The sequence below is a fragment of the Aulostomus chinensis genome, chromosome 15, assembly GCF_037954235.1.
Source record: "Aulostomus chinensis isolate RoL2024-O1b breed Wild chromosome 15, RoL_Achi_v1.0, whole genome shotgun sequence".
Taxonomy (NCBI): domain Eukaryota; kingdom Metazoa; phylum Chordata; class Actinopteri; order Syngnathiformes; family Aulostomidae; genus Aulostomus; species Aulostomus chinensis.
This window is the reverse complement of record NC_141334.1, coordinates 23,470,161-23,496,518: the sequence shown is the minus strand read 5'-3', so window position 1 is coordinate 23,496,518 and position 26,358 is coordinate 23,470,161. Positions and strand designations below refer to the sequence as shown.

The 26,358-nt window shown below is 44.1% G+C and overlaps 1 protein-coding gene across 2 annotated transcripts; it reads left to right on the top strand.

The window, feature by feature from the left end:
* The first annotated feature begins 16,564 nt into the window (after nt 1-16,564).
* riox2 (ribosomal oxygenase 2) lies at nt 16,565-25,790 on the top strand. Of its 2 annotated transcripts, none has more exons than XM_086226193.1 (10): nt 16,565-16,716; nt 19,365-19,811; nt 20,668-20,787; nt 21,672-21,800; nt 22,529-22,632; nt 22,788-22,890; nt 23,458-23,626; nt 23,705-23,793; nt 23,891-24,001; nt 25,495-25,789. In XM_086226193.1, the coding sequence occupies exons 2-10, from the start codon at nt 19,371-19,373 to the stop codon at nt 25,645-25,647; spliced, it is 1,419 nt and encodes a 472-aa protein (XP_086082319.1). In that variant the 5' UTR covers nt 16,565-16,716; nt 19,365-19,370; the 3' UTR covers nt 25,648-25,789. The 2 variants fall into 2 exon arrangements, with proteins under 2 accessions (XP_086082319.1, XP_086082320.1); XM_086226194.1 differs by lacking the exon at nt 16,565-16,716 and adding an exon at nt 16,821-18,040 and having other exon boundaries at nt 25,495-25,790.
* Nucleotides 25,791-26,358: the final 568 nt, after the last annotated feature.

The window sequence follows — 26,358 nt, the reverse complement described above, 5'->3', positions numbered from 1 at the left end:
GAATCGAATCAGCAACCATGAATCCTGATTCGAATCGAATCACTCTTAAAATGAATTGTTCCACCCTGACTGTTTGTTATATAAAGAATCACGTCACAAAATGTCTTATTCTGTATTTATGCTTCAGGGGTAGAGATGGGGACAGATGTTTCTGTACACTATCCCCGCCACTTGGTTGTGCCTCTCCATGTAGCTTTTGTGGCTTGCATCTTACACCCACCCACACACACACACACACACACTATGTGTTGGACTGTCTCAGGAGCATCCTTACACAGCCTGCACCTTGGGTCTGATCTGGTGTGGTAGACCTTGGCTCTATGGCTCTTGTGTTTAGGGCCTGCTCTTGAGCTGCCATGATGAATGCCTCTGTGCTGTCTTTCAGTCCAGCATGTTTCAGCCATTGGTTGGTCTTCTTGAGATAAGTCACTTCCTCAATCTGGCGGATGCACATGCCGTGTGGGGGCTTGTCTGTCCACGTCTGCTCTTCTCTCTCCTCACTCTCATAGGGTTTCAGCTGTCTGAGGCATTCACTAGCAGCTCATCCCAAGGGGCCATCTTCTCGATGTACTCTTGGATTTTCCATGTTTCATCCTGGACAGTGGCTCTGATGCTCACAAGTCCATGTCATCCCTCTTTCCACTGAATGTACAGCCTCAGGATGCTGGACTTAAGGTGCATGGTGAGGAGCTTTCTGTTCTTGACATCTATGGCGTCTGTCTCCTCCTTTGGCCAGTTTATGATAGAACCAAAACAGGATTTATAAATGACCACATTTATCTAACAAACACAGAGTAGTGTATAAACACATAACAAATCTATGAAACAAATGCACAACCTGGGGCGGCACGTTGGAGCAGTGGTCAGCGCTGTCGCCACACAGCAAGAAGGTTCTGGGTTTGAGTCCCGGCTGCAGCACGGGATCTTTCTGTGTGAGTCTCCATGTTCTCCCTGTCCCTGTGGGTTCTCGCTGGTACTCCAGCTTCCTCCACAGTCCAAAGACATTAAGAGGGGACCAGGTTAATCCAGACTCTAAATTGACCATAGGCATGGCTGGGAGAGCCAATGGTTGTCTGTCTCTATGTGTTGGCCCTGCCATGGGGTTCACCCTGGTGACCTGTCCAGGGTGAACCCCACCTTTCACCTGAAGGCTGCTGGGATCGGCTCCACCCTTCACAGGATAAGCAGTAGAACATGGATGGATCTTAACAGTGAACACTTGGTTTAACATTTACTCTAGATGCTGCAAGAGTTTAAACTCATTAGCTCACCCACTCACTCACTCACCCACTCACTCACTTACTCTTCCACCCATCCACCTACCATCTCACTCTCATTCACTCTCCCACTCTCAGTCTCTCTTTCACTCACTCTCTGTGGCTTCTGCCATCAAGCCAACAATCAAGATGGACTGAAGACTTTCATCTTAAATTGAAGGGGTACAGCGGTTTTATTCTGAGAACCTCTGAATAGCATACAACAAAATTAATTAATTATAAATATAACTACAGTTTTTGATACCTGGATGAAAATTCTTTGCAGTCAATGACTGGAGTCAGAATCAGAATCAGCATTACTGGCTGAGCATGCAACACACAAGAAATGATTAATGAGAGTCGAGTGAATGTGTACAAAATTAAACGTCAATATGGAAAAGGAAGAAATAAAAGATGAAATTGAAAATGTTTGAAATCAGAATGTATAGAATAATTATAGATTCATATAATAAAGAAATAAAAAGTGTAAATTTTAAGATTTGAAACTTTGTCCCCCAGCAGCCTCCCCAACACTCCTGCTCTGCTCTGGAGGACCAACCATCTATCTGATCTCTCCACACTCAAAACACTACAAACTTGAACATTGCATACACATTGTAAACCTTTCTTTACATAGAAACTAACATTACATGTCTGCTTAGGTGACTTCAGATGAAGCAAATCTCGAGAGATACGACATGTTTCAGTTCAGGGTTCCTACGCCACAGATATCGGCTGTAAAAAAAACAAAACAAAAACGAGGGAGCTCCTTGATTAAAGCCTCATCCGTAGTGAAGGGAGGAACACAGCCAGCCTTCACCACCACACCGCTGACCAAGAGCCTGTTCACCAGACTTTCCTCAACATAACAATTGCCTTATTCATCCAAGAAGCATAATTCCAGAGAGAGGCGAAAAATATTGCTGTGTAGCATCTTGGGCTAGTATTCAAGCTTTGGTAGCTACAGTAACAGCAGCATGGAGGACAGTGATGGAGTCTCTGTTGTATTTTATGGCTGCAGCAGGTTGTCAAACTCATGCCACTGTTTGAACACAGATGGCTTGAATTTGTGGCTGAGACGATAAAAGGTCACTGGAGGAACCAGCAGAGGCAACAAGCTGTCGTTGCCTCAGTGAATATTGTGACTAGCGTACATCCGGCTCATTGTCTTGTGGATGTCAGAGAAAGTGGAAGCTCCGGAGGGCAGCCACAAATAATCACGTTCATCCTTGTGTTCCAATCCTGATGAGCAATGATCGGAGCACCTACATACCTGTGTACGCCAGAGGTGCTCTACCAGAATCATCTCTGGCTGCAGAAAACTCTGAATTTTAATCTCCATTATTCATTACACTGGCCTGCCAAGAAAAAAAGGTCAAGCATGTGACAGGTGATCCTAGGTTAGTTTGCTCTGCAAAATCCAAAAATCATGCTCATTTTGTCCAATCAGGTCAAGTTTTTGAGATATGGGGTTGTAAAATAATTATTAACTCCCTTTATTACTATTTACTACCTTTTATTTTGGATAATGTGCTTCACAAAAAGCAAGCATTTTATCTAACAAACTTCAGAAAATGATGATTATACATTAGCCAAAAGCTAATCATGGATGAAGGCTTGTTTTTCTTGAATTGGTACTATTTGAGGGTCAAAACGTGCACTGATCATATCTTAAAAACTTGACCTGATCAAAGAAAATGGGTGGTATTTTTGGATTCAGCGCAACAAAATACACACAAATCAGGTGAAAAACCTTTGACCTTTCTAAAAAAGTTTTTAAACGCAGGCCAGTGTTATTCATGACATCCTGTATGAAATGACCTTAAGTTGCTCCTCTCTTGCCTCTCCAGACTTCAGTTAAAAGGTGCTGCTGTCAGACTCCCCACAAATTCAAACAACGAGAACCCTCCATTGCCCCCCAACGTTTTAGAATAGAGTCTAATATCTTAATGATCATCATTTGGACTGGAGTGGGACCTGAGATCCTCAGGGGGTCCCTTTTAGAGAGGTCTAGTTCCAGATTCAAAACCAGGGGTGAGCGGGCCTTTGCTGCCAAGACCCCATTACTCTGTCGGGACCCGGTGGTACACCAAATCCTTGTACACTTTTAAAACCACACATTTAAATTGTGTATCCAAATTTTGTATTATTCTATTCTATTTTATTATTTTTCTACTTCCACAATACTTTTATGTTTTTATTTTATTAGATTGTGCCTTTTAGTTTTCGCTGCTGTTTGTAACATTTATCAAAGGTGTTACAAGCTTATTATTGACGTGAATTATTAAGATTCTAAACAATTAATCCATTCCCAATCATAAACACTTAATTATTTTGCCCCCTTCTTTTGCTCCCTTCTGTCTCTTCAGAATTCCATGAACTTGCATGGAAATCAGTGGCGTGCATAGACTTTGGATGGTTTTGACAGAGACTTTGCGTCTGCCCCTGAAGTGCCTGCCCGTGGAAATGCTGGGTCCCTTTGATCAAAATCAATTTAAACAACGCGCTTCTGGACCTGCTCTTTTTCTGAAGTACGATGGGAAAACTTACGACTGGGGAGTCGGTGACATGAGTTCTCACAATTAAAACCAAAGTAACAGCGACGCATGTTGTACTCACTTACGTAGTACTTTTTCAAAACTCACACACTCCTGCAGATGTTTAATACTAATGTTTGTAATTTCACACACACACGAAGGTGTTCAGTATTGACTAGCTCTACTGCACTTCACGAGGAAGCGCGCGTGCAAAAACAGTTTGTCTTAGTTCTCACTGAGGATTTCAAGTAAAAAACATTAATACTAAGCTAAATTTGCTGTTTGATTTAGAGTAAACAGAACACACCTTGTTAAAATAGATTACAGGCCTCTAATACTTAGATGATGAGATGAACAGCTGACGACTGTTTTCAAACGATAATGAGATAATAATATTGTATCAAAGGAGCTGACAAAGATAAAGCATCAAAAATTTCCTATAAAATATCACGAACAGCTCTGACATGTCAAACTCTTGCCGATGTGGATGAGCATGTCGAGTGGATGAAGCCACGTTTACGGCGGGAGCACAGGTTGACGCCAAGTCCTGTTGGTGCTCCAGCCCTTCTCCTCTGACAGGCATCTTTTTAGCTAAAGGTTTTATTTTTCATTTTTATTTCAAATCTGGCTCATGATATCAATTCTCAATTAAAAGCACGCCGTAACAACTTCAACGGACCGAGCCTATCCCTGCCACACACACACTCTCTTGGTTTAATGCGCCATATTTGGGATCAGCAAGGTCAGCTGACCTGCCCCCTCCATGCGCAGTACATGCAGGTGACGTTGAAGTCAATTATTGATGCGCCACCTTCGCCAGTTCCTTGGTCAAAATATGAAGACACAGTACTTTGAACTGAATGTAGTTTTTTGCAGGATTTATCTACCCCGTCCTGGCGAACACCACCTGAAGTAGCTGCAATATCTATTTCTGTCACTTCGAACGAACATCTGTCACTCCAGCAATCAAAAACGGAATCCATCTGGCTGTGTGGTGAAATATTCCGGAAAAGTTCATGTATTAATGCTTTGATGCTACAAATGTCCCTTTTTTCCCCTTAGGGATAGCTTTTTACCCCCCACACAATTATTTACGACATATTTTAGTTCTGCACTCGTGGGTGGTCCACTGAGGAGGACCGGTCGATTCAGAGTTTCATTTATTTGAAGAAGAGTATTCTTTTCTCTTTGCATAAATGAAATGCTGATTCCTTTAAAATATGCAGCGAGGTTTGTTTTCTTTGTTTTTGCCCTGTGTTTTGCCATTGCTGAGGTAGAAATGGCGACGAAAAACCATCACGTCAGAGCGAGATAATCCGTTGATGAATGAGCACATGAAACATTGCATGAATGTACGGTTATTGACATAAATATTCTGTAAGAAAGAACGACTTTTTTTCAATTATGCAAGGTCAGGCCAACTCTAAAGTTAAAGTTAAAAGCAAAAACGGAAAAATTGAAACATGAGGAAAGCTGAAAAGCGATTTGAATGAAGTGGAACAGGCCGAAAACTGATGAAACTGACAGAATTCTAAAAGCAGAATTTTAGCATTGCCTCACTCACACCAACGGTATAAAATAGAAAAATGCTCAATATTTGTAGAAGTATATAAGGAAGACATCTGGAAAAGGTGATGTCAATAAGGACCTCCACATTTTGATAGTTGAAAGAATGAAATGTAATATTACACTTCAGAATGTCGTAAATTACTTTTTTTAAGTATAATTTAATTAGCCAGGCAAGCAGATGTGAACGGAGCCCTAAGAACCTGACGAAAACGAACCCGGTACCCTGGGTATAATCTTATTAATAATGTGTGTGTGTGCACACACACATTTACATTTAGATTTAGTGTGGAAGAGTATGACGGCCAAATATCATAAGAAGATCTCTGCTATTTACTCTGCTGCAACTTAAAAATAAAACGCACCTTCATCCACATAAGAACCGTTACAACTCGGGACACTCCAGCAGGCCCGCGGCTGCTGGACGAGGTCCAGGACGCACAACAATGTCCCCAGCAAAACCTTCGTCGGCTAAATCTGTCTTGAGTCCGTCTCTGAAATTCTCCCCTCCTCGTTTTTGCGTGACTCTCCAAATCACCCAGGGTCCAAGCTTTGCATCGTCACTGCCCCTCTTCATTCATTCTAATCAGTAGCTTTTAACGCCAAAAAGAGAAAAAAAACACTGAGTATTTTTTTCTTAGATTTAAGTATTTAAACAAAATGGAAGCATTTAAACTTTGTGTGTCTCTTTGAAAAATGTGCAGCGTCCACATTTAAAGCAAGAGCAAAAAGAACGTCAATAGCGTCCTGCATGAACTGCAGACCTTCTACTAAAAGCCTGTCAGTGCTCAAATCACAAGGCCTGCTCTTGGTTTTATTAGCGATGCGCTTTGGTTTAACGGTTTAAAGAAAATAATGGAATTTAGCAACTAGTTTCTCTCTACCATGACGGTTTAAGTGGAGCTCGGAGGATGAGACGGGACGCCGACTGTCCTGATCTGCATCTGCGGGACAGATATTATATATTATATATTTCGGGATTTGCTTGTTTGTTTTTGACTTTGACGCAATTCTTATTTGCCGGGATAAATAAATAAATAAATAAATAAATAAATAAATATAGTTATATAGTTATATATATAGTTATAGTTATAGTTATAAAATCGTGTAACCAAATATTTTCTGAAAACACCTTAAATTCACAAACAAATTGAGGCAACAGCACATCCGAAGTCTCGGTATCGGAGGAGTTTTTAGAGTTTCCCGGACACCGAGGTGGTATTGACGGAGCTGCTGGATCCAGGGGGCCTGGACCGAAGAGGTCTCCCGCCTGGGGGTGAAGATGGAGGGGAGACAGAGTCCCTCTCTCTAAATGTTAGTTATGAAACAATGATGGGGGGCTGGGGGGTGAAAGACCAGAAAGTTCACGACGTCCATGAAAACTCTGATAACGGAATCACCTCAGCAGCTTAGAATGACGGAAGGAATGAAGAAACTTCCGCTGAGCTTCATTTTCACACATGGAGAAAGACGACAAAGTAGATCCTGTTATTATTATTATTATTATTATTATTTGCTATTGTTGTTACTGTTGTTGTTATTGTTGTTGTTTTAGACAAAACCGTCTTAATGTGAAAACGTTCAACTTCATTCAGGCTAAACTTACATTTTTGTTCCTTTTTCCTCGTCTCCTCATTTGATCAGTTTTACCAAAAATAAGCGCTTTCACTGTTGTTTTTTAGCTCTGTTGAACCGGTTCAGAGGCGTTAGCGCCAGTGAATGTCTCTCCCTCCACCGCAGCATGACTACCACATTATTGGCCAACGAATATTTACAAGGGATTTAATTTCTTGTCAGTAAGTAGAGGAAGACTTGTAGGCCCGTATTGATCACCACTGGACTTCGTGGTCAATAATCACACTGAATCCCATTCTAACAGGCTGTTGTTCGTTTGATGGAGGAGTTGCCGTGGCCAGACTTCCTCAGTCCAGGGACTTGTTGATGGCCTGGTGTTGGCTCACCTTCGGGGAAGACTGCCCTCATCTTCAGGTAGCTGCTGGTCAGCCGGATGATGGAAGCCTTGTCCAGCTGGGACGTGATGGCCGACGGCAGAGGGAGCAGCTTGGCCAGCTCGTAAAACTCCCCGTTCTCTCGCTCCCTCCGCGTCTTCGCCGCGTTCTTTGATTTCTCCTTCATCTCCGCGGGGTTCCGACCTCTGAGGTTCACATTCAACTATAAGTCACATATTGCAGGGATGCCTATGAGAAGAGCATCCCTCATATCCAGGCTCCTGAAGATGAAACCCTGAATGAGGAGCAGGGTCACCTCCCTGCAGGCAGGCGGGTTTAGGTGAGCGGCTCCTCAGCCCGCTCCGGAGAACAGGCGCAATAGCGTATCTCCAAACTGTCCCAGAGCTGACCAGTCCCGCTGCGCCAGGTCAAAACACGCCGCGGCCCTCTTAACCAGCCAAACCTCCACCTCACGGCGTTTTCACGTTCCCGTTACATTTCCGTCCACACGGACGAAGATATCCGGTCATTTGTGCTCCTGCTCGGTAGATGTGGACGTCCAGGAGCATCGCGGAGAAAGGTAAGAGTCACGATGTAAGTGAGAGGACACACCGCTTAGAGTGTGTATGTGTGTGTGTGTGTGTGTATGAGAGAGAGAGAGAGAGAGAGAGACAGACAGACAGACAGACAGACAGACAGAGGGAGAGAGACAGACTGTTCATAGGCCAATAGTTTCACAAATTGAAATAAATAAGATAATGTGATTTCTTAGTTTTTGATCTCTTGAAATTTGACACAGCATATATGTATACATATATATACATATATATGTATACACATATGTGTATACATATATATGTATACACATATATGTATACATATATATGTATATATATGTATTTGTACACATATATGTATACATATATATGTATATGTATAAAGATGACAACTGGCGGCAAAAAACTAAAAATATTATACAAGACAATTTCCTGAAAACAAAACAACCGAATTACAGAATTGCAAAAAATAAAGTGGTTAAAAAAAGAATTATAGGCCTAAAAATGATGCATACATGATTTTGGTGGTTCAGCTCAGTGCCGGTTGATCAGATTTGTCGGCCCACATTCACCCGTCCAGGCAGAATCCTCCCTGGTACCGAACACAGCGGACCTGGCTTTGATCACATTCTGCTGTTGGAAGGTTCCTCAGGTTTACGACATGAGCAGCATAATCCGGCCGAGCAAACTTCTCCCACCTGGAGTTTGAAAGCTTCACGTCACCTGATCACCTGAACCTAAATTGACAGCCTGAAAAACTGGATCAGTGGGGTCAGAGTGAAAACTGCCTGACACGCCGACAGAGGTGCCTTCATCAATCGGTTTTAATCAGATTTTGATTAATGATGGTCGTCACTGATTCCTATCCGATATTCGGAGGGTCGCGTGGCTTAGCGGAGGAGTCGCAGAAGCACCAGTGCGCACGTCCAAGCATCCAAACCCTCCCTGACCCGTGCAATAGTGAGCAAGTAGCCCCTAAGCATGTCACACGCATTGATCAGATTATTATTTATGAATGTGGCTCCGTCATATCGCTATGAAACGACACAGCATTTGACTTTGAACCCTTCATTAAGTCCGCACATCGACTGTACAGTGAGCACGGATACGGAGTGCGTGGAGGTGAATCAACGGGCCTGTCGAGGAAAAAAAAGTACCTCGGTGATCTGCAGGATGGAGATGTGGACAGGGCCGCCCCAGAGATAAGCGAACTACTGCTTGGGGCATCATGGCCACCAGGGGGCCCCCCAGTCAGTGTTGTGATTGTTAACTTTTTGTTTGTTTGTTTTTTTGCTTCTTTTTGTTGTTGTTTTAAAACATATTAAATATCTTAAAGAAGTGACAACATAATTTAATGAATGAATGAATAATTCAATACAAGAAAATTAATCTTTCATGATCAGTATACCCGCCATCGCTTGAGTCGTGACTCGTGCGCATCGACCAGACAACTCGCAGCGTGCAGCCAGACACTGCAAGCTCAAGATTCGTTTAGGAGAGATGGTAATGTAATGTTCAGCATGACACTTAAAGGAAGCATCCCTCTGGTGCCCAGAAGAAAAGGACAGAGGATGAGAAAGTAGAACAAGATAGACGTGTGTTTGCATGATTATTTTGAACTCACTTGAGGTAGCAGCTCTAGCTATGATAGTGGCTAGCTAGCTAGCTAGCCGGCTAGCTAATGTAATGATCGGCTGTATGTCATGATCTTATATGCTACGACTCTGAACAAATTTAGGTATTGCCCTTCTCCAGCTGGCCATCTCAAAAATGCACCAGAATACAAGAAATCCCATCATCAAATTCAGAATTTTCCGGGGGAAGAGCACAAATTCTGCTTAGGGCCCCCTAAAGGCTCGGGCCAGCGCAGAGGGTGGAGATCAGTTCCTGTCCCAGAGACAACTGCTTGACGGCAGGTAGAGGAATTCTGAAGGTGGAGAGGAAGGAAAGAGGAAGGGTGCCTGAGTGAAAGAGGTGGATGCCAGGCAAGTTTCACTGAGTTTAAGGAGACATCTCCAAAGGCTGGATTTCTCTGACATCCAGAAATTTGTTGTTAAAGCCTTTTGGCATTTGTGACGCCATTTTATTAGAATTCCAAACTGTTGCAGGGGAATGCCATGTTTATTGGAAAGGAATGCACCATTGGGGAGGACTCCTTAGAACCTTGATGGACATTTGCTGCAATTCAATTTATGTAAATCAAAGACCACTTCTGTAACTCACCAACGGAACAATGAGTAGCGTAGTTCTGAATTGATTAGATAAGACAAACAAAATTCCTCTCAGTCCTTACTCATGGCCCATTAGGAGTGTGTGGCCCTGTCTGTCTCTGCAGTGTCTTCCATTTGCCTACATTTTATTATTTGTAGTTTTCATTTTGTTATGAGCACATTAGCTCAGGGCAGCTCCACCTGCTGTCCCCATTTACCCAGGGGGTGGGCATTTTATCCTGGAGGCTGTGACACTGCAGCCATTACGCCAATCTAGCAAATCACAAGTCACATTAAGTAAACAAGCAGATGCATCTCCCCTCTAAAAGTTCCCCCAGTTAGAAGTCAACAATATGCTGCTTTTACCTTTACTTTTGAGAAGAGGTCTAGAAGCTGAGGAAGAACTTGTGCATGTCTTGGCTGCTCAAACACAGCAGACTTCAACTTTGGAAGAAACTGTATGCAAGTCAAACAAACTTCACCACAGGCAGAGTGCTCCTGTGTGAGTTCGCACGTTTACATAGATGCCCCAGGTGTGCATGTGGCTTCCTAGCCTGAAATGGCCCAACAATATCAGCTAATTTAGCGAAGCTCCCTCTGCTTCGCTCACGTCAGTGGAAGGCTACGGTTCTGGTCGGTGCTACTGTTGTGCCACAGAATGAACTGGTTCAAGTGTCAAGTGTATGACGGGGAGAAATTTGTGACATATTCAAGTGTGTCTAGTTATTATTTTGTCGCTCTTTGCACGCCAGGATTTTGATAAAATTTCTTGGATATCTATTGAAAATAAAATAAATTTTTAAATGTAGACCAATGTAACCGGTCTGTGTTGATTAAATGCAAGTAGTCTGCAGGTTGGTATGTTAGCTCGGGCTAGGCTAGGCTAAGCTAGCCTACAGATTCGTAGCCTGTAGTAGGCTAAACAGCTATTCGGTACCTGAATAAAATGGATGTTCAATGTCTACCTAATATGCGTAATTCATAATGACGTTAGTTAGCAAAGATGTCAATACCTAACAGCGTTGATCCCGCTTCCTGCTGCCTGCAGCAGGCGGTCTCTGAGATATGCCACCGCGGTGATGACAGTTCCCAGAAGGAAGCAGACATCTGATTTGAGCCGGTGTGCAACTGTGAGCGCCGCTGAGCTGGTGCCAGACCAGCAGGAACCAAGAGAGCGGGAGGGTGTTCACAGTGAATGAGGGGTGGGCTTTCACCTCAGGAGAAGTTGGGCTGATGAGCGACGCGCAGTCGGCCTCGGCTGCTGAACAGGTGAAAGTCTGCTATGGGTTAGCTAAGCTCGCTAAAACGGGCCTTTACATAGTTGCATTGCAAATGTAACGAGCAACAAAGCTTGAAATTCACCACAACGTCTTCGATTCGAGCATCTGCAAAACATACAAATATTTTATGGTGTACGCTAATGCAACTGTAATTATACTGAGTAACTATGGATAGTAGTAACCAATAAATAAGTCTACACTTAATAAGACATTGATGGAGCCACAGCGGGAGCAAGACCAGTCAGAATGTACACGAGGGTTCAATGTTCAGTGAGATTCCTTTCTAGCTGAGGGGGGGGTGTGTTTGTCAGGGTTTTTTGGGGTGAGAGGAACGGGGAGGATTGTGTTTACTGAGAATACTGGAAGGAAAAAGCAACTGGGCCCTTTAAAATGAACATTTTATCATGTTTGTTGCCCAAGAACAATTCAGTTGCAGCTCCAATGAGCTGTATGCCACTAAAACTGATCAAGATTTACACACAACAATTTTTTTTTAACATCAGCTGACATTTTGAACATTTAATGGAAAATTTGTAAATGTATACAATAAGCTGCAAATCAAGTTTTCAAATATGAGCATATAAACTCACCCAGTTTTCAGTTCGCCTCATACTATTGGCAGAACCCCCCCACAGAGCAATAAAAATTTGACTTTATAATTTTTTTATTGAACTGGAAATATATTAATTTACATCCCAAAATCTGTCATTGTCTGTCTTACAACCTTAAAAAGAGCACATCTTGACATTGGGTTAATGTGAATGTAAATTTAGAATCTCCAGGAAACCTGTTCCTTGCTCTCCCAAAGGCGGCTTTCATAAGAGTGTAATCAGTCCGTTTATTTGCATTGGCAGTAATAGTCTGGATATCACTTTCTGCATGGCTGTCAGTGTTGATGGATGAATATTGCTCTGGCCCCAGAAGCAAAATTTGACCACAGGACACACTACGGACCTTTGAATCTTCACTTTCAGTCTGAAGAATGTCCTTGTGAAGGACCGATTCTCTGATTTTATGCATGCTCTCAACAAGTAAAAGTAGTCCTACCTTCGTTTTTTGGCTGAACTGGTAGTTTGTCCCTGCTATTACAGGAGGAAAGAGAATACTGTCTTGGTTTAGCATAGTAGCTGCCAGTTTTTGGTGTTCATGGCAAACAAATTGAGTGCTTTGTTTGACAGAAGTCTACTCTGTTTCTCCTATAAAAGATTTGTCTCTGGTTTGTAGATTGATTGAAGTTCTGCCAGTTGTTATATCTTCTGAATTTCTACAGTAGAAAAACGATACTAGAGGATAATGCTTATTGCAACAGTATTAATTCATTAAACCACTTTTAGTGCATCAGACAAATTAAGAACCTCTGCATCACCATCCTCAACATCCATTTTCTATACCCCTTGTCCATAACGGGTCGCGGGGGGCTATCCTAGCTGACTTCAGGCAGGAGGCGGGGTTCACCCTGGACAGAGAGCAAGTCTGCACATCAATATCCAGGTTTCCCTCAGCCTTTGTAATCTGTTCAAACCAGCTGCGATGTGAAATGCACTGAAGTTCTCTCATTACCAAACGAGCTCTCCATCCACGTGGACACTCAGCAGAGACAGACCAAACAGAGGAGGGATTTTAACACCACACCCTGATGCTTTCTGGCCTCAGCTGCCTCCAGAGGGTTATGGTCTCTGTGCTGAATGACAGTCCAGGCGCAGTTTTACACCTGAAGATGCTGTTGTGCAATCAGCGCTTAAATCCACCATGAGTGACTCCAGCGGGCCTTTTAGCCCTCAGCGCTGTGAGACGTTGAATTTGACCTCTCCAGTTGAACATGGGCCTCACACTGGGTAGGGGTCCATAGGTCCCACCGGGAAAAGAAGATGAACTCATATTGGGCCTGTCCTTGCCAGCTCACCTGGGTCCAGGTATCTCCTCAACAACATTACCCAGTGGCACCTGCCACCAAAAGTACCGTCTTCATCACACACAGCAGGTGAGACATCCCAAACCATCTCCACATGCACAGTGGTGTCTCAGGCAGCTCCTGCGAGGATCCCAGACAGTCCAGGGGCTCAGCTGCCCCTGCTTCCCTGTCTCTGCCTCAGGTCTCCCCCAACCTTTTCACCCCGTTTGGGGGGGGGGGGGGGGGGGGTTGTCTGTACGCACTGGCAAGGCAAGGCAATTTTATTTGTATAGCCTGTTTTCACCAACAGTTTGTCTCAAAGGGCTTCACATGGCATCATAGGGAGGAGGGGAGGAGGATCCCTCACCCAGGAGGGACAGACGTGCAGTCGATGTTGTTACAGACAAGAAAACAGTTTACAATACAAAATGTGGGAAACATGGAAATGTTAATAACTGGGTCATCATTGATACGTTAGGTTATAAAGGGGATAATTCTATTTTGCTGCAATCATTGTATTGTCTGAGCAAGTTGAGAAGTAAACAGAGAAGAATCCAAACACAATAAACATCACTAATGTGAATAAACTTCAGTCTACCACAGAGAGAAGTTGTTCTTGTTGTGCTTGCATGAATATTGTTTTCAGTTCTGCTTGTGAGTGTCAGTGCTCTAATTCCTGTTCACTGTTCATCTGGTGAGGGTCAGCGTTTTCCAGACTCTGGCATTTCTGGGTGACAACCCTGTAAACTGGTTATTGGTCCCTGATTCCAGGGCGGTGCACTGAGATGATAATAATTAATTAAAAACTATCTTCAATCTTTATCAGTTATCACTGATAACCAAACCTCACCTGAGGCAGGTGAGTGGCAGAGAGCGAGGCAGGAGACACAAATCTTTTGGAACCTCTGGACCGTCCCAAGCTGTCAAGACGTGGTTCCACCAGTAATCTGGAATCGGTCTACAGATAAACCTGGCGATGTTCTGTCCCCTCCGGAGGCGTTGTTATGGGACAGTTGTGACTAATTGTTTTAAGGGGTTTTGTGCTACATACCCAGTGACTTAGGTACCAGTCACATGCTTCATCAGAACTTTTCTGTCTGTGGGAACCTGCTAAACGTCAGCTTTTCACTCTATGGATTAAAAGTTGTGTCAACTCTGTAAATCAGTGTGACATGAACATTGTGATCAGATAAACGAGACGCTAAATTGTCATGAAAGCTGTGTGAGATGAGAGTTCCCAACAGCTGCACGATGTCCTCGTACAACCTGTTCATCTCCACGACGCTCCGCTGAGAAGGACTGACCCAAGGCACTACATAAAAGAAGACGCACACTCACACGGCGAGCCTTCGCTCATGAACTCTGACATCATTGTAACTGCTCCTCTTGTGCAAGATCAGTTAACAGCTTTCGATGCAACATACAGCGGCTGCCTCTGAAGGCTCGTTGACGATAACAAGAATAATAGAAAAGGGATTTTCTTTTAACACCTACTTTCTCCGTGAATTCATCCATGTGAGACTGGAGTGGTGGTGCTGCTGACAATTCAGACCTCAGAGACGTGACTCCCAGGTCCGGGTGTGTCGCTGTGTTAGAAGCCACAAAGAACTGATTTAACATTTAACAGTGTTCTGTTTTTCAGAACCCTTTTCATCATAACATTCATTGTGTTAGTTTTTCATCCAAAGTGTAATTTATTACTGTTTTGCATTTTTGTTTCATTATTATCTGAACTTTTGAAATAAACAAGTATTATAAAATCAAATGTATTCAGTAAGTAAATGTATAAACAGTTGTTGAAGTATTCAGATCCTTTACCTGGAAGTACTAATACAGTATTATATATATATATATATATATATATATATATATATATATATATATATATATAAGGGTTAGGGTTTATCTAGAACATTAATCGTAAATGTCTTCAGTGTAAATGGAAACTTCAATTAAATCCTATTTAATTGTGTAAAAAAGAGTGGATGAAATAAGCCAAAGTCTTCAAATCCTATGTGCTCAGGGATCGATAACTGAGCTATAAATTGAATTTGTGAATATTTGCCTCCCAGTTGGACTTGTGATGGCTGTACAGCCAATAATCTGTTAATCTGTTTACTATAATATGGGAGAATGCACAGACAGTCTCTGAGGAACAAAAGTCAGCAGTTGGAGGGATGAAACGGATTCTTGAGTGGATCGCTTAGATCCCACTCCCGGTGACTCAACGGAGGAAACTCATGACAGTGGAAAGCTAAATCTTGTGTTACTCCAAAATTACTGTAATTTCACAGACTTAATCTGAAAATTCCAGCTCCCTTAATCACCAAGTATGCACCAGTGCAGTACAACCTGTAAAAAGTGATGAAGCATGACGTGTGCATCATAGGCTGAGCGTGTTTTAGGAGAGGACTGACACCATAAATGATTTCTGCTCAAACCACACCACACCAATCTGCTGAGATTTAATTCCTATCACATTGCATTTGGGTTATTTATCAGACCCTTACGTCTAAAGCAGCTTACAATAATTTATATTTTGTCAACAATAATGAAACCAACCGTGCATCATCGTGAGAGGAGCGAGTACTGGTCTTAGAACCCTGTATCCATTTCCTGTCAGAGGTTTGTTTGCATAGACACGCCAGGTCTGGAAACAGAGTTGAGCAGGGAAACGTAAATTAACGTCGTCCAAACTGCGACTGCGAGGATGTTAAACTCAACGATATGGCGACATCTAGTGGCTGGTAGAGAACCTGCAGTGCGGCGTAACTCAGATGAGATTGAACACATTTGCGGCCGGTGATGACCTGACGAGGTTCATGACGTCAAAGTTAAATTTGCCTGCAGTTAATCTGATCGATGTTTTGTGTTCATTGGGACAGTAAAGCGTTTCATTCAAATGTCCCGTGTGTGCTGGGTTCGATTCAGTGAATTAATTTAGGTGCAGTTTTTTTTCTATAATTCGGCGTCCTTATGGATCAGAAACAGCAGCCGATCCTTTTTATTATTATTATTATTATTATTAACAAATGCAATATACAAAACAAAGCTGTTTAGCCAGGGGTACAACGACAACAACAACGCAGAAACGTAAAGCAATACAAAGAGATCATAACTTAGGATAAATAATCAGAAAAAACAGATGAAAAAAACATCAAACCCATAAAAACTTTTTTTTTCTCCAAAATAAAGGTTTGTTTTACGACTTTTGGGGTTTTAAGTCCATTTATGATGGCGCTGTACTGATGAAGTTCCTGCAGTCAGACCAGTTCAGGTGCAGTTAACAATCACGACTTGGTTCCGGCAGACATGATGGTTTAGCTCAGTCAGGGAACCAGGACCATGTCACGCTTCCCCGGGCACCACATCCCCGCGGGTAGGGCCTGCCGGAAACTCAACGGAAGAAGACGAGGGAAGAGGAGGAGGAGGAGGAGGACGTCCTGCACGTGTGGCGAGCCGTTCCAGGGGTGAGTGAGTTTGCGGATTTGTTAGCCGCTGTCGAAACAACTGACAACTGCGAGCGACACGGGAAAGAAGGCTACAGTGACGCCGGGGCTCGGTTTCGGAGACTCGGGGGAGATAAGGCTAACCCTGCACGCCTTTCACACGGGGAACACACGTGTTTGCGTTGTAAAACGTGCCAGAGCTCAACAACGTTGTTGGTCCGTTAATCAGGATGCGTGTTTTTCCAGATGCAACAACAAACCAGCAGAAGTAGGCTACCGAGGTTTCTCTCTCTCTGAAACCTTCCAGGAGAGGATACAAATGACACAACGGTCTTAGTCCATGTGTGATTTGTTATGACGTGACCCGGAAGTTGTTGTTCTTCTTCCCTGACGTTCTTACGCACCACAATCAGGTGCATACCGCCACCCGCTGTTCCTGCAACGTCAGCGAAACACACCCGCAAAGCCCGCACAGCCCTTCACTGCCTACTGCTGTGTTTGTGTTCTAAATTTCTATCTTTAGGAAATTTAAAGAATTGGTTTGCAGCACTCTAATTTCCACACTTGTGCCTAAATCCCACCTTCTGTCCTGTATTTACTCTCCCTCACTGTGACAAGCTCAGAGTTCTCAGGAACGTTCCACATCTCATTCATCCGATGTGCACAAGACAATCCAGTGTCAACGAATCGTATTCTTGCAAAAGTCATAAGCTCACCTGTCCTCCGCATCCCAGAAGTGAGACATCGATTCTGTCCGTTTGTACCTTAAACATGACTGGAACAACGAGTGACTGGAAGTGTAAACACGTCAGTCTTGAGGTGGGGGGAAGCTTTATTGGCACATTCTACTGGTTCATCACAGCTACTGGCTGACGTCACCCTCCATCCCACCGTTCTCTGTATTAAGGCGCTGTGTCCTCACTGCAACACAAAGTAGAGATTGTGAGAGCTCATTTGTTATCATTGCTAACATCAGGGTGTAGAAATGTTAAACCAAGTTTCTAAATGACCAGTAGATCAACAACATGTCCCAGCGCGTGTTTCACTGTTTTCGCTTTTGTTGCTCCTTACAGGAGGCAGGGCCCCCAGGCTGTTTGATCATTCAGTGACAGAGCTGTCATGTGTTCATGGCCTTTTATTCAGTAGGAATATATCTCAGAGGTTCGTATTTGGTGAATTTGTTGTGCCTGTAAAGTAAAGAAGGTCTTAAAGGTTTAGGTAAGAGGGTGACAGGTGCCGAGCACAGGAGAGGCCAAGCAGGAGGCGCGGAGGCCTGGTAGGTAGTGAAGGGCTTGAGTGTGACCCTCCCTGCTCCAGGAGACCACCTGATTTCAAAGTAGTGTTGGTGAGTCATTGTTTTGCTCGCTGCGTTTTGAATACTGGTGGTTTTATTTGAAGTGTTGATTTGTCCGTACCACGTGCACTTATCCATTTCTTTGAATCCAGTTTAATATCAAACCATGTTCTTGTACCTCTGTTTTATACAAATCTCAACTTTACTTCAAGTGCAGGGAATGACTTCATGTCAGCTCTAGAGAAGTTCTCTCTCTCCCTCTTCCCTTGCACGTTTGCAGGACAACAGGATGCCCCTAGTAATTGTAAAGTGCTGGTGTGGCTATTTGGTACGGGGACGTGTGCTAGTTGCTGAGGAGCAGGAGCAAGCTGCCAGTTTAGGATTGATTGATTTTCATCCCATATGGGAGAGCAATACCAGCAATCAAGTTCATAAGAGAGGGTCAGAAGCCACCAACCACAGCAACAGCAAGAACCAACCTGCTGTAAAAGGCCCAATCATGGGAAATGAAGGTAGACCTGGGGGGGAAGACTGCAGTTCCCCCTGGTTGTCCAGACAACCCTGAGGCCAGATGCGGTACTGTGGTCTGAAGAGACAAAGAAGATCATCCTCATCGAACTTACAGTCCCATGGGAAGAGGGTTGTGAGCAAGCGTTTGAGAGAAAGAGCGCCAAATACCAAGATCTCTTGCATGACTGCAGGGGGAAAGGATGGCAGGCATGGCTCTTCCCAGTCGAGGTCGGCTGTAGAGGATTCCCCGCCCAGTCAGTGTGGAGGATGCTCACAGCCATTGGGGTGACGGGGAGGGAGAGAAAGACAGCAGCTCGCAGGATGGGGGAGGCAGCAGAAAGAGCCTCTTGCTGGTTATGGAGCTGGAGAGAGGAGCTTAGCTGGAAGCCAGGGGGAGATGATGGGCAGTGACTTGGCCACCACTGCTGACCCACCAATGCTGAGGGTGTTGCGGTTCAGGGTTGAAACACCCAATGATCGTTGGATACCGCCGGATGACATCAACTCTTCCTGGCCAAGGCTACAGTCACCAAAGTGAATGAAGGAGAGGCATCTTTGGCTGTAATTGTAATCATCATGAAGACAAATGAATCCCAGATTAGCGCTGGATCAAAAACCTGTTCTAACGTGCAATACGTCACCGATCCATGCAGTTCAAATACATGAAATGAATTTTTTCTTTTTTTGCTGTGACAAAGTGCTGTGTGGTTTACAACAGCCTCAGGATGCCAAAAGTGACAATAATAATAATTGTAACATTCAATAAACAAGACTGTACTATCAATATCATGTATCAGAATCAGATTTTAACTGAAGAAAATTAATTTATATTCCTGATATTATTATTTGAACATTTTTCCTTCAGATTCAAATGCCAAAGAAGAACAAATCAACCGTTACAAAAAGACGGAGCAGCTCTGATGAGCAGCTCCCTGTCAAGCAGAGCAGAGAGGAAGCCGGTGAAGCTCCGTCTCCTCTCAGCTTCACCAGCCCTGCCAGCCTCTTTGAGAGCCTCATCCAGCCCATGGGGGTGGAACAGTTTTTCAAGGAATTCTGGGAGAAGAAACCCCTCCATCTGCAGAGGTCCAATCCCAGTACGGTCTCCTACTATCCATCCTTGTTCCAGTTGTCAGACCTTCAGAGCCTGTGCTCTCAGGGTCTGCAGTACTACCGGGATGTCAATGTAGTTTGCTGCATCAACGGCAAAAAGAAAGTGCTGACCAAGGATGGGCAGGTCAAGCATGGAGTTCTGATGAAGAACCTGTTCCAGAACAAAGCTACCTGCCAGTTTCACCAGCCACAGAGGTTTAAGGTGAGCGTGCTAATAGCAAGCATAAAGAACCTAAAAAAAACCCAAAACAATCTTATAATGTGTGTGTGTGTGTGTGTGTGTGTGTGTGTGTGTGTGTGTGTGTGTCCCGCCAGGCATAATGATGGCACAGTCTCCTGCTTTCCATTGCCAAAACTGTGAACCATCACAAATGACTCTTTAACTGTAAAGTAACTATGTTTCATGACGAAAGTGACCAATTTGGTGTTGCTAGCTAAGCTGTGACTGAAGTTGCTGTCCTATTAATGTGAGGCTGATGCTAACAACCTGCTGGTGAGTCCGCCTGCATGCTGGCTGATAACCAGGTCCCCTGGAAAACATGGCAAGGAATTTGAGCGACGGAACCAAGGCAGTGGTCCCTATTGAGCCCTGTCGTAACAAAGAAGTGAGGCAGCAGCACCATGTGTTTCATGGAATTGATGTCTATCAATGTTCCTGTAGTAACAGCAGGAGAACACTGAGCATCCTGTCAAAGTAAAAGAACATGTCGGCCGAGGTTTTCAAAGCGGGGTCCTTGCGGGTTGTCCCAGGGATCCTCGGTAAGATCAGGAATAGTTTTCTCTGCTGACTCTGCTGTTTTGCGTAACTGAAAAATCAGGCAGGGGCAAAAAAATAGTCATGAATTCAAGACCTGTACGATGAACGGATCGTTTCTGAGTGACTTCCTGATTTACCAGCTCCAGATGGTGAGGTCACACAACACGATTCCAGTCATGCATGTCATGAATTCAACAACTTAGGCTTTAACCTTGAAAGTTGTGTGTGTGTGGTGTGGACTTGATGCAACTGACTGAGCTCCGATCAGAGAATGATGTGTTGGTGGTCTGTGTGTTGTCAGGATGAGTTGTGGAGGATCCAGGAGAAGTTGGAGTGTTTCTTTGGAGCCCTGGTGGGTTCTAATGTCTACATCACACCGCAGGAGTCCCAAGGCCTTCCAGCTCACTACGATGATGTTGAGGTACAACAGTGAACGTATGACAGCAGCCATTTTGCATTTGTAACACCCTTTTCATTCCAAAGGTATCCATATGCTGAAAACCTTAGAAGGTATTTTGGATGATGACAGAGGCAAGAACCAGTCACTGAAGGGATTATTTCCTTATTTAAGAATATTCTCCAATTAATATCACATTGAATGCTGAAGTTCCTAACAGGAGTTTACGTTCAACACACACAAGATACCAAAACATTATGGTTTACACACTGGAAATTAGTGATGTCATCCAAATCCCCCAGCCCAAATGATCCATCCGCCATCCACCTGCGATAATTCTTCTAGATCAGCGTCGGTCTTGTTTCTGTCCCGTTCAGTGCGTGATTAAGGGACTAATAGTCCATCATGGAAGGCAGCAGAGCAGCAACGCAGGTCGCTGTTCTCCTTTACACACAAAGACTGTCGGTCAAAAACTTGACAGGATGGAGAAGCACAGAGAGAATCAGGAGGAGAGAGCGTCTTCACTCCCGGCTGATGGCAACTCAAACCCCCGTAGACCTCTCGAGCAGTCTTAGACAACTGGCAGAAAAAGATATTCCTCAAGAAGTTTGATGACTTCCCATTAATTTTCATTCTTAGATTTAAGATCAGGAATAAATGTCATGAATTCCTCTTTTTGATTACCTCCTTTTGTACATGAAATATTATACTTCGGGTGTTGTGCTAAAAATATTCCACTTTTTTCAGTTTTTTTTTTTTTTTGGATGGGAGTGAGAGGAAAAATTCTAAACTTGTTGTTTGGCTCATTCAGGTCTCTGCTTCAGTGGGTCATCACCACGCACCACCCGTGTTGAAAAGTACTCAACTATCTTTTCCTGTCTCAGGAACATGAACTTTATTTTTTCCAGGTGTTTATTCTGCAGCTGGAAGGACGTAAACGCTGGCGTCTGTACACGCCAACTGTTCCACTGGCAGCAGAGTACAGCGTGGTGTCACAGGAGCAGCTGGGCATCCCAACCCATGATATCATGCTGGAGGTGAATGATTCACAATATCAACCAATCAATCTTTATTATCCATCCATCCATTTATTGTCTTCTGCTTATTCCTGTTAAGGGTCAAGGGGGGGGGGTGGCTGGAGCCTATCCCAGCGGCTACGGGCAAGGGCAGGGTTCACCCTGGACAGGTCGCCAGTCCATGGCAGGGCCAACACATATAGACAGACAACCATTGGCTCTCCCAGCCACGCCTACGGTCAGTTTAGAGTCTGGATTAACCTGGTCCCTCTTGATGTCTTTGGACTGTGGAGGAAGCTGGAGTACCAGAGAGAACCCAGCAGGAACAGGGAGAACATGGAGACTCACACAGAAAGATCCTGTGCTCCAGCCGGGACTCAATCCCGGAACCTTCTTGTGGTGAGGCGACAGTGCTGACCACTGCACCACTGTGCTGCCTCTCAGTCTTTATTACATCGCGCCAAATCACTACAAAAGCCACCTTAAGGCTCTTCACACAAAGAGCAGGTCTAGAACCTTCCTCTTTAATTCAGATGAAAGAGACCCAACATTCTCACATGAGATCGGCGATGTTGGCGAGAAAAAACTTCCTTCTAAGAGGAAGAAACGCCAGGCAGAACCAGGCTAGGAGAGGATGGCCATCCGCCTCAGCCGGTTGGGGTTGGGAGGGCGGAGAGAGAGGGGGGGGGGTTTCACCCCTGGTATGTAAATTAGCAGTGTATTTATAAGCATGTCACCTCTCTCCACAGGAAGGAGATCTTCTGTACTTACCCAGAGGAACCATTCATCAAGCCAACACTCCAGCGGGAGTCAACCACTCCACCCACCTGACTCTCAGCACCTACCAGAAAATGCACGTTTGTAACCTCCACTGACAGACGCCATACTATGAAGCTTGTGTTTTTTTTGTGTGACTTGTACTGTCTCTTTTATCGGTGTGTGTAGGCTTTGCCGCTATGATGTGGCTGCTTACGTTCTCATGCTCGTTCTCTCACCTGTTTCTCACAGGTCCTGGGGAGATTTGCTCTTGGACACATTTCCCAGTGTACTCTTTGACAGTAGCAGGAATGATGTCAGCCTGAGAGAGGGAATGTGCAGAAGACTGTTACTGGTAAAACGTTTTGATTACTGTGATAAGTAAAATCATTTGTGTTTGGTTGCCACAGTCCTTCTGAGGTGATGTTTGTCATCTGTGTGAGACTCTGCAGACATCCATGCGAAGTCCGAATTTAGGGGCTTTGTGTCGTAGAGATGAGCTTATATCGATTTTTCTGGGCTGACTCAAAGATCTGATATTTATCATTTATGTATTCATTTTACTCCAACCTGCCAATACCAATTGTGGCTGATTCAGATTTTTTGTTTTTGTCTTAAGTTCAAGAACAAATATAATTGAAAGCATTTACCAACATTTTTAGTACTGTTAGAATGGAAAATCAAAACTTCCTTCGCATGTTCGTGAAACCGCTGCTTTTGCGCGCTCTCTCTCTCTCTCTCTCTCTCTCTCTCACACACACACACCACAATCTGAATAGAGTTTCACCTTCAAGCTTTCCACCTTCAGCTAAAGACATTTGAAAATAGCCTTTAATGTCAGGGTAGTGTCACTATAGGAAATATGAGTTACACCTTCAGCCACGGGTATTCACAGTGTGTGTGTGTGTGTGTGTGTGTGTAGGGTAACTGTGAAGGCCAGGACGCCAGCAAGCGGCTTGCAGTGTCTCTCAGGTCTTTGGCTGATGGACTGGACTCGGGGATGCTGCAGGTCCGCTCCACACACATGAAGAGAGACTTCATCATGAATAGACTCCCACCACACGGCATCCAAGAGCAGTTGCTTACACCATGTGAGCTTGGTCGTGGTCACTGTTGGGTGTTCAGTATGGTGTAGATTGTTTCCATGTAACTGTGCATATGTGTCACAGCTGGGAGGATTCCTGCCTTGGAGGATACGGTGGTTTTGAAGTTTAAAGATCACATGTTGATAACTGTGGAGCCGAGCCAAGAGAGAACAGTGAGTCCATTCAGGCCGTCATGTCACATATTCAGCTTGTGAATGCCATGAGTGAAAAGAAAAGATTGAATTCTGGGATATTGCGTGTACATTACAGGATGAAGCTACGGAACTGGTCGTCTTTGTCCTACATTCTTTGAGGAACCAGAGGGAGAAGCACATGATGGGTGAAGGAGGTGATGAAGAGGAGGAGCAGGACACCTCCAGCGTAAGCAGCTAACTGTTCAAACCTTTGTAGTAGCAGTTCTGGTACTTGTGGCTCTGACCAGACGTGGTGATTAAGATAAACAGGTCTGTACTTTGGAGATGTTAGATAGTTTACCAACTACTTATTCATAGTATTCTCAAGAGGTTTTTTTTTTAATTTGGCTTCCATTTTTATCCAGCCAATACTAAGCTATGCAAATGCACATGGTGCAATAATGTAACTTAACCATCACAAGAAATATTGAGTAATTGGCGTCAACCATCACCTGAATGTTTTATCATTTTAATAATGTTAGAAGTTGCTCAACACTCACACATCAGACTGGTTTGCAGTGATTCTCCTCTGGTTCTAGAGTGTAAAAGCAGTACCAAATGAATCTGGATTGTGAAACTTGTCGTAACACTTCTGGTTCCAAGGGGGCACGTACAGCCACTCCTCTCCCAGTCTGCATCCACCCACTTCTCTCATGGCCCTGTGTACTCTTGTTTGGGCGTTTCAACTGTGCAGCTCGGCAACCAAATAACAAATCTAATTTTAAAGCTAAACAGTCCACTTCATCACATTTCCGAAAACCTTTTTTTAGGTGAGAACGAGGCAGTGCAGCAACATAATCTCAATTTGTTTCATTCAAAAGAATCAAGCTCTAAAAACAGAGACTAACCAATGCACACGTCCAAGGTCCCCGTGGTTGTAACAGCCTTACCCAAGAAACCCAAACGTCCCGTTTGCCTGGCCTGGAATGAGAGGAGAGTGTAGAGACTCACCAGTGTGATGAGAGGAGACTGACACCTCGTTTCCACATACACACGTGACTGGTATCCGAAAACATGGATGGTGGAAATGCATTTCTTTCAGATGAATGAAAACCCGCCGTCGCCATGGGTGAAGGCTAGTTTTGCCTGCTTATTATCATCCAGTAGTTGGAGACATGCGATTGGTGCATTACCATGACAACAACAGGACCGATATTGCATGGAAACAAATACGTGAAGATGTTGGCCTGTTCTTTACTATATTCAGTACTACAGTGTATACAAATGATGAAAGATGATGACTTTACCAAGTGTTTTGTTTTTTAATATACAAACTCCCTTTTAACATGCTTTATGGGAATTACAGACCGAAATATTATGGAGAGCGTCAGTTTTTCAGGCAGGTAGCCTTTCATGAAGATTCACAAAGAACTGAACTGACTCGTAGTGGACTCGTCCCTGCACATACACAGAACGTGTGTGGGTATGAGGTGTAAGTGATGTCCATGCTAGGCAGGCACTTGATTGATCCCTGGGGAGACCATCTCAGGTCCTGTCATGCACTACACAGCGAACATGAGCCCTGGGTGGTAGTGAAAGACTTGAACTACCATCATGTTAGGTGTTTATGCAGCCGAGGTCTTTTGTTTGTGGCTGAGAACTGCATCCCTCATTGTTTTTATTCTAGAACGTGTGTGTGTGTGTGTGTGTGTGTGTGTGTGTGTCTGTGTGTCTCTACAGGGCGTGCAGTTCCCTCTCTCCCACCTGCAGGCCCTGCTGCAGCTCCAGCAGGCAGAGCAGCTGGAAGTGGCCCAGCTCCAGCTACCAACAACAGAGGCCAAACTCAGTCTGGTCCTGGCCCTCTGGAGTGAGAGCCTGCTGCATGTGCTTTAGCACACCAGCACCACCCCTAATTATGACTCAATTATAAATCCAGTTCTGTTGTTCAGCCTAAAAACATCTCTGCATCTTGGTGTTTTGCTCTGTAAATCAAAATTAAATGCAGTCGAATTCCACACCGTGCAGGATGTTCAAGATTCTTCTTGCAGTGTCTGAGCTTGTTCTGTTTTTTTCTAATTTATTAAGTCATCAATGGTTGTGGGTGGCAGTCTCCATGTTCTCCCTGTTCCTGCTGGGTTCTCTCTGGTACTCCAGCTTCCTCCCACAGTCCGAAGACATCAAGAGGGACCAGGTTAATCCAGACTCTAAATTGACCGTAGGTGTGGCTGTTAGAGCCAATGGTTGTCTGTCTCTATGTGTTGGCCCTGCCATGGACTGGTGACCTGTCCAGGGTGAACCCCGCCTCTCACCTGAAGGCTGCTGGGATAGGCTCCACCCCCCACCACCCTAACAGAATAAGCAGTAGAACATGGATGGATGGATCTATGGTTGTTATTTTAGTCTTAACATTAAGGTGCGTCTTTGAACTAAAGGCTTAGATGTGATTTATTTTCTTTTACAGCCGTGTTGATTAGGAGGGAACTGTCATCAGCATGTCAGTTTATTGGGACTCAAGTACTGAGAAACTAATCCTCCATAAAATTGACAGTAAATGATATGACGAGGGCAAAATACATCATAAGCCGCTCTGAGTTCTTCAAGGTT